This window comes from Lynx rufus, unplaced genomic scaffold, assembly GCF_022079265.1.
Source record: "Lynx rufus isolate CCGP_SWC_20201006 ecotype Redwood Valley unplaced genomic scaffold, mLynRuf1.p SCAF_24, whole genome shotgun sequence".
NCBI classification, from domain to species: Eukaryota; Metazoa; Chordata; class Mammalia; order Carnivora; family Felidae; genus Lynx; species Lynx rufus.
Genome location: NW_025814839.1, coordinates 15,613,613 through 15,622,060, shown reverse-complemented (window position 1 = coordinate 15,622,060; position 8,448 = coordinate 15,613,613). Strand labels below are relative to the sequence as shown.

Below are 8,448 nucleotides of genomic sequence, written 5' to 3'. Positions count from 1 at the left end.
CAGGTGGCTGGAGGCTGGGATTGGGGCTGGAGATGAGAGGACTGTGGAACCACGTATGGGCCCTGTCCATTGCCCCTCTCTCTCACCCCGTGTCTCTCTTCTGACTTGCAGGGTCCTGGGCCCAGTGGGTGGTGACTCAGCCATCTGCAGTGTCCAAGTCTGTGAATAAGAGTGTTACCATCTCCTGCATGGGAAGCAGCAGCAACATTTGGGCTGGAGGTGTGTCCTGGTACCAGCAGCTCCCAGGCAGTGTCCCCAACGTTGTCATGTATGGTAGCAGTGCTTGGCCTGCGGGGGTCCCGTCCAGATTCTCAGGCTCCAGGTCAGAGAACGTGGCCTCCCTGAGCATCTCTAGCCTCCAGGCTGAGGATGAGGCTGATTATAACTGCTCAGTGTGGGACCACAGTCTCAAACACTGCTCCAGGTCTGTGGGGAAGGGGACCCAAACCTGTTGTCCCCTCAGCAATGGGACTTCCTGTGCAGCTCACACCCCTTGGCCGACACAGCTGCTTCTTTGTTCGTGTCTTCTAATAGTGGAGTCTTAGACAAGGCTTCGGAATTCTGTCTAGAAATAGTGTCCTTGTTCTCTCAAATTGTGCCCGTAAACCCAGTCCTACTCTGCAAAACATTGTTTGATTTTCTTCCGTTGGGCAGGATTTACTGCACACCTGGGGGCAGGCTGTCCTGGGAATTGAGTCCCCGTTGGGTAGACCCCAGCAGATTCCATGTGCTCCTGTTCTGGATAGATGACTGTACAGAGATCAGTCCCTCCACACCCTCTGGTGAACACCAAGTATGTGCCAGGCATGACCCTTTGGCTTAGATACAGCGTGAGTGCGCTAGGGACAATCTATATCCTCATGTTGCTGAAAATGTCCTGGGAAAGAAAGAGGACAAAGAAGTATGAATAGCAACACATAAGATGTTTCTGGAGCGTGAACAAGGGTGAGGCAGTGAGGTGGACCTGGAACATTGGAGGCATGGACAGGAAACCCCCGAATCTGATGTGCTGTGATGATGTCTCAGTGCTGCATAGATGATCAAGGAGCCAGGGGGGAGCGTGAGGAGGGGACCAGGCAGAGGCTGTTGACTGTGTCCCCTTCAGACCCCTCCTCCTCAGGTCAGGGGTCCAGGCTCGGGTCCTGCTGGAAGAGCTGTGCTGAGAGGTGGGTCCCAGGGAGCCACCTCTGTCTTTCTGACAAGGCAGAGCTGCCTCTTTACAATCCCTTCCCCTGTGGTCCTTGTTGATGGACTCCCCCACTCCCACAAGCAGTAGACAGGAGAGGAATCCAGGGGAGGGCTCAGGGGTCTGACCCTGCTCAGTAATCTGGGGTCAGAGGGAGGAGGAGCACCCCAGCCTTCCCAAATTGTGGGATATGGCCGGTCCAGGCTTCTGTCTGCCTGCTATGCCAGCCGAGGACACATCATTCCTCAGGGGCTAGGTCTCTGGTCACCCTGTCCTCAACTCATGTAAACCCATGAGGGAGGGTCAGGATCTGGGGAGGCTGCTGTAGTGAATGGAGGGGTGGGTGCGGGTGAGAAGGTTGCAGCCCAGTGATGGGCCCTGAGGTGAGGGATCTCCCCCAGTAGTGAGGAGGGGGCTGTGGAAGTGGCAGGAGTCAAGAGGGCCTTCCCTTCCCCCAGGCGCGATGCTCACATTGCCTTTCACGTGCTTTGTCACCTGTAATGGGGCTAGAAAGGGGTGCTGTGGGCATGTGTATGAAGCACACGGGTGAGCCCAGAGCTGTGGACCCAGCACCTGGCAGCCATCAGGAGCAGCTCAGTAACGAGGGTCCAGACAACCACGGGCTTCTAACTGGGGTGCCAGTTTTGTCACAGAAGACAGGATGTTTTCGGGGTGTGAAGGTATGTGGGATAGAATGGAATAATCCATGTGGTTTTGGCCAGCAATCAGGGACAGCAGAGGCCCACCCCAGGGGCCCCTGGGTGGCTCCGTCAGTTAAATATCTGACTTCGGTTCAGGTCATGATCTCATGGCTACTGAGTTCAAGTCCCATGTCGGGCTCTCTGCTGACACCTCGGAGCCTCCAGCCTGCTTCCCATTCTGTCTCCCTCTCTCTCTGCCCTTCCCTCATTGGGTTCCATCTGTCTCTCTCTCAAATATGTATAAACATTAAAAAAATTAAAAAAGAAAGACCAATGAAAGCGTCTTCCTTACTCTCAGGTAAGATGAATTCTCTTCCACTTCCTGCACAGCTCAAGGCCTATTTGTGCTCATGGAAAAGAATGAATGAGTATATGAATGAGAGTGATAAAAGTTTTCAGAGAACAAAATATAGAAGAGTACATCTTCAGTTTGCTAAAGAAAACTATAAAACACCTTCCCTTCGGTGAACACACACAGAGATGAGGCATTGAAAGCTTTCCCACCTCGGGTAAGAAGCAAGGCCACCATGTCCTATCTCAACACTGCTGTTCCACATAGGACTGGATGTGTCTGTCAGAACCATAAGGCAAGACAAACAATGAGAGGCATTCAGATGAAGAAGAACAAGAGACAATTGTCCCATTTCAGGTGAGAGAATGACCTACAGGAAAACTACAAAGGAACCTACAATTAGGTATGCAAATATATAAATTCAAAGAGTAATAAATAACTTTAGAAACATTTTAGAATAAAGATCGACATAGAAAGATCATAGAGATGTATACATACTAGCAATAAACACGTGAAAATAATAAAAAAAAACTTAAAACCACTCGATGAACTATTTCGGGGCATATTTCACAAAACAAGTATAGGCCACAGGCGCTGAAATCTGGACAATGCTGGTAAATGTAATCAAAGTGGATCTAAAACAAGGAAAGATAAGTTCCGTTCATGGGTTAGAAGACTCATTATAGTAAATATACCAGTTCTTCCCAAATTGGATAAAAGTGTAATTCAGTTCCTGTCCTAGCAAGTCAGGATGGTATGGATAGAGGATAGACACATTGGCCAAGATAACAGAACATAAAACCCAGAAACGGACCCACAGAATGAAGGATAAACAATTTTTTTCTTTTACAAAGTAGAAGAAGCCTTTCCAAGGAGAGAGGATGGACTTTTGGACAAATGGCCACAGAACAGTTGGATATCTTGAGAGAGAAATGAATCATACTCAAAACTCACTTTATATCTATTAAAAAATTACTAAAAGTATAATAGAAATAACTGTAAACATAAAGCTGTAAACATAAAAGGAGAAAATATTCAGGATCTTGGGTTTTATAAAAAAGTGTAGACAAGACACTGTCAGGGTAACCCATGAAAAAACAAAAGAAAATCAAAAAATGACACTTGTTAAATATGACTTCATCAAATATAAATTCATTGTATTCCCTTTTCTTCTTAAGGTAGTAAGCCAAGGAAATTACCTAAAAATATAGAAGATTAACATAATACTCAATTTAATGGAAAGTAGCTCGAATCCATTGCTTTAACGCACAGGAGTTTTCAAATATTCACGACATAGACATATTCTCAATTGTAGGCCAGAGGAGGGACATGAGGTCTGGAGTATCTTCTGCAAAGAACTGGCAATTTACCATTTAATTGAGGTAAATGCCTCCAAATCCTATTGACTAGGGCTTCTTTGGAGACTGAAAAATGCTACATGGGCAGCACTGTAGGGTCACATTATCCAAGATTCAGCTCAAAGATGTGTGAATAAACAGAAGTGAGGAAACCCGCTGGGCTCTCAGGGCTGTGAAAACATAGTGGGGTGTGTGCCCTTCAGACAGGAGGGGGCGCTGTGGGACTGCCATGGTGTCCCTACACAGGGGCTCAGTGAGGACCATACACTAAAAGGAACCTGGGACAGGGGACTGGGCCCTGTACTTCCTGAGGGAGACTCAGCAGCTGCATCCCTTCTGGTGTGGCAGAGTCTCCACTTGAGCAAGGACATGTGTGTTGTCTCAACAGGTGCTTCCTTGCAGGGGTCTCCCCAGGGGTGAAGCCAACCTCCATCGTCCCCAGTATGTGATGTGAGGTGGCAAGAGTGACAGCTGACAAAGATTTTCAGTGTGGAACCCTGTAGGAATGCACACGAGGAATGTGGGCTTCTACCCACAACCTGGAGAAAAGGTCTCCCTGTGTCCTCAGTGCTGAGGGAGCTTCTGGGAAGGGAAAACTCTCAGACCAGAGAGGAAGCAGGGAAGGAGGAAGAAATCGGCCTCCTGCACAGAACTGGCCATGTGTCAATGAGGACCCATTGCTCTGTGGCCAATATCCTCACCTGTGCGGTTGTACAAGAGTCACCACGTCAGTCCTGCCCTGTCAATAATAGCCGAGGGCGCTGTGGACAGACTCACTATGCGGAGCCAGAGGAGAGCACAGTGTGTCCTCAGGGGATGGGAGGCCACACATGGGACACCTGGCCTGTCCCGAAGGAAGGGGATGGTGGACAGAGCAGTGGGAAGGCAGGAACTCTGATGAGATCTGCTCACCATGTCACATATGCTGTGTCTGGTCCTGATACCAGGGGGTGGTCGTCACCTGCTTCTGAGGGTCGGCCATGATTAGACCTGGGACCTGAACCTGGACAATGCCTGTGCCCTCTGCTCAGGACTCCAAACTGTGACCTCCCCTCTCCTGGCATGGCCCCAGAGACCACCTCCCTGTCCAACCCACCTGACATCCTCAGGCAGAGGGACTTGGCCCAGGGTCAGTGAAGTGTCAGAGAGCTGCTGGTCTGATTTGCATGGATGGGCCCTCCCTCTCTCCGAGGATGAAAAGGGGAAGGAAGGGATTAGAGGAGATCTGCTCAGCTGTGGATCCACAGAAGGCAGGGTCGGTGATGACCTCCACCATGGCCTGGTTCCCTCTTCTCCTCACCCTCCTCATCTACTGCACAGGTGACTAGATGAGGGAAGAGAGGAAGTGGTCCAGGGAGGACACGTGGGCCTTGGATTCTCCTCTGGTCCCTAGACCCCAGCATCATGCTCTCTTTGTCTCTCCCCTTCCAGGGTCCTGGGCCCAATCTGAGCTGACTCAGCCGCCTTCAGTGTCTGGGGGCCTGGGCCAGACGGTCACCATCTCCTGCGCTGGAAGTGCCAACATCGGTATTGTTGGTGTGAACTGGTACCAACAGCTTCCAGGAAAGGCCCCTAAACTCCTCATCTCCACTAATAATGATCAACCCTCAGGGGTTTCTGGTCGATTTTCTGGCTCCACATCTGGCAACACAGGCTCCTTGACCATCACTGGGCTCCAGGCCGAGCACGAGGCTGATTATTACTGCCAGTCTCTTGACATTACTCAAGGTGCTGACACAGTGCTCCAGGCCTGTGGGGAAGTGAGACAAAAACCTGCTGTCCCCACAGCAATGGGACTTCCTGTGCAGGCCTGACTTTTTGGCCAAGTCATGTGCTTCCTTGTTTGTTTTGTACAAATTAGGGTCTGAGACCCTCCACAAGCAATAAGTCTACAAAGTCTTTCCACATTCTTTGCAATTCCTCCTTGAAGCCTGTCTTTCGGATCAATATACTGTGTGATTTTCTCAAACTGAGCACATTCCTGGGTGCCAAAGGCAGGCTGCCCTCAGGACAGGGTCCATGACAGGTCACAGCAGAAACAGGAACACAAATCCAGCTCTGTCTGAGTCAGGACACATCAGGAGTGTCTGCTATGTGTCCTGGTAACAAAAGCTCCCACTAATTGCCCCTAAATCCCCATCTATTATGATAGTTGGATCCATTGTGGATCCTGATTCCCTCTTTGGCTCCATGTCTAGCAACTCTGGCTCCCAGATCTTCCCTGGGCTGAGGGCTGAGGGCTGAGGGCCGAGGAGGAGGCGTCTGGTCCTTGCCCCTCCTGGGACAGCATCGTGGGCTCCCACAGAGTCCCAGGTCCATGAGAACTGAAAGCAGAACCCCTTTCTCATCTGCTGGGAGGGCGAGGCCCCATCAGCTGCTCAGGTTCAGCCTGTGACTTTTGCTTCTGATGCTCTTGCTGCTGCCACCATGGGCCCCGCTGCAGGCAGCAGCACCACCTGGGAGTGAGGGCTCCTTCTTCCCTTCTGTCCCTAAAGTCACTCACAGCAGCCCCTTCCTAGACAAAGGGTCTCAAAGGACACAGAAAGCTCATCTCGCCCATCATGTTGAGACACAAGGTCTCTAAGTTCATGGACTGGGGGTCATAGGTCCAGTGTTCTCAGCTCCCACCTGACTTCTGAGGAAGCCAGGGTCTCCATCCTTGGCCATTTACCTATTTCTAGAAGTTTCCAGACCTATGTAATCCTCTTATTAGTCTTCAGTAGAAAGAACTGTTCTTTTGGCTCTTTGGGATGATGTCTTCTCTCCCTGCTGCACCAGCCCCAGAGGATATATGACTAAATCATAAACTTTTGTCTTTTGAAATGAGTCCTTGTCCATTCCCATCAATGCTGAGAGCCAACCAGTGATTTTCTTATTCACTTGCAGTGCCTAAACCTTACAGAAAGATGGTGAATAATAATGGTGTTTAGGTCACGTTAGCCTCTTCATCTTGTAGAAATGTCCTCCCCACCCCCATCTCATTATCTAATTTTCTGGGTGTGGGACTGAGTTCTCTGAGTGTGGGAGACTCTGTGTTATCACAGTATACATTTTCTGTCTGTGAATGTGGAGCGAGGTTGTAGACAAATGAAACTATGAGATCTGAAGGCCGTTAGTGTATTTTGTGTATTTTGTTAATGTATTATTTATTTCTTTATTTGTCTATTTGCATCTAAATTAGTTAGCATATAGTCCAATAATAATTTCAGGAGTAGATTCCAGTGATTCATCCCCTATGTGTAACACCCAGTGTTCATCCCAACAAGTGTCTTCCTTAATGCCTCTTACCCATTTAGCCCACGCCCCCCCCCAACAACCCCTAGCAACCCTCAGTTTGTTCTCTATGTGTAAGTGTCTCTTATGTTTTGTCTCCCTCTTTGTTTTTATATTATTTTTGCTACCCTTCCCTTATGTTCATCTGTTTTGTATCTTAAATTGCTCATATGAGTGAAGTCATAGGATGTTTCACTTTCTCTGACTGGCTAATTTCACTTAGCATAATATCCTCCAGTTCCATCCCCATAGTTACAAATGGCAAGATTTCATTCTTTTGATTGCCGAGTAATTCTCCATTGTTTATATATACCACATCTTCTTTTTCCATTCATCTGTCGATGAACATTTGGACTCTTTCCATACTTTGGCTATTGTTGATAGTGCTGCTAGAAACATTGGGGTGCCTGTGCCCCTTTGAAACAGCACACTTGTATCCCTTGGATAAATACCTAGCAGTGCAATTTCTGGGTTGTAGGGTAGTACTTTTTTTTCTGTTTTCCCACTCACTTTTTTAAAAAATATAACTTATTGTCAAATTGGCTTGCATACAACACCCAGTGCTCATCCCAACAAGTGCCCTCCTCAATGCCCATCATCCATGGGTAGTTCCATTTTTAGATTTTTGAGGAACCTCCATACTGTTTTTGAGAGTTACTGCACCAGTTTGCATTCCCACCAGCAGTGCAACTGAGATCCTTTTTCTCCACATCCTTGCCAATATCTGTTTTTGCCTGAGTTGTTAATTTTAGCCCTTCTGACTGGTGTGAGATGGTATCTCATTGTGGTTTGAATTTGTATTTCTTTGATGATGGGTGATGTAGAACATTTTTTACATGTGTCTTTAACCATCTGGATGTCTTCTTTGGAAAAGTGTCTATTCATGTCTTTTGCCCATTTCTTCACTGGAATATTTGTTTTTTGGGGAGATGGTTTGGTATTTGAGGGTATGTGGGAAAGGCTGGGGCAATCCTGTTTGTCCCCTGCCAGCAGGGACACCATTCAGGGCCTCCAGGGTTTCAGGCATCAGTGTGCTCACTAGACGACGCTGACCTGCCAGGACCTGGGGGTCATCAGCACCCAGACCACCTGCATCTCTGGGTTAGTTCATTAACTGCTCCTCTGTGTGCTCCTACTTGTGAAAGCCCTGGGCAGGGAAGCTGGACAGAGAGACCGCAAGGGTTCACTTGAGTGCAGCAACTCCACCCCCATGGAAGTTTCTGGAGCTACAAATATACCATGGGGAGCTCAATCTGCACAACAGAGCTGCGTATCTACCGTGACCTGGGCTCCTCTACTACTCACCCTCCCCACTCCCTGCACAGGTGAAGTCAGGCCTTACCAAGGACAAGTGGGAGATCCCCCCACCCTGCTCCACACCCCTCTCTCTTTCACACTGGGCTGCCATCCTGCCCATTCCTGGGCTTTGGGTTGAGGACGGAGCTGATTATCCCCTCTCAGCATGGGGCAGCAGTCTTGGAGCTTGTGCCGTGCTTCAGGCCAGTGGGGAAGTGACACACCAACCCTGAGATCCCTGCCTCACCGGCACCCGGGACCTCACAGAGCACCATGTCACGAGCCCGTGAAGAGACAAGGTCTCAGTTTCCCCTGACGTTCCTAAGGACCTCTCAGGATTAT

General features: G+C 48.9%; 1 gene segment (V, D, J or C); it reads left to right on the top strand.

Annotated features, from left to right (window-relative positions):
• The first annotated feature begins 4,747 nt into the window (after window positions 1–4,747).
• Window positions 4,748–5,351, top strand: LOC124518505 (immunoglobulin lambda variable 1-40-like). The segment is given in 2 exon segments: window positions 4,748–4,857; window positions 4,969–5,351. Coding segments are annotated over 2 exon segments (441 nt in total).
• The last annotated feature ends 3,097 nt before the right edge of the window (window positions 5,352–8,448 follow it).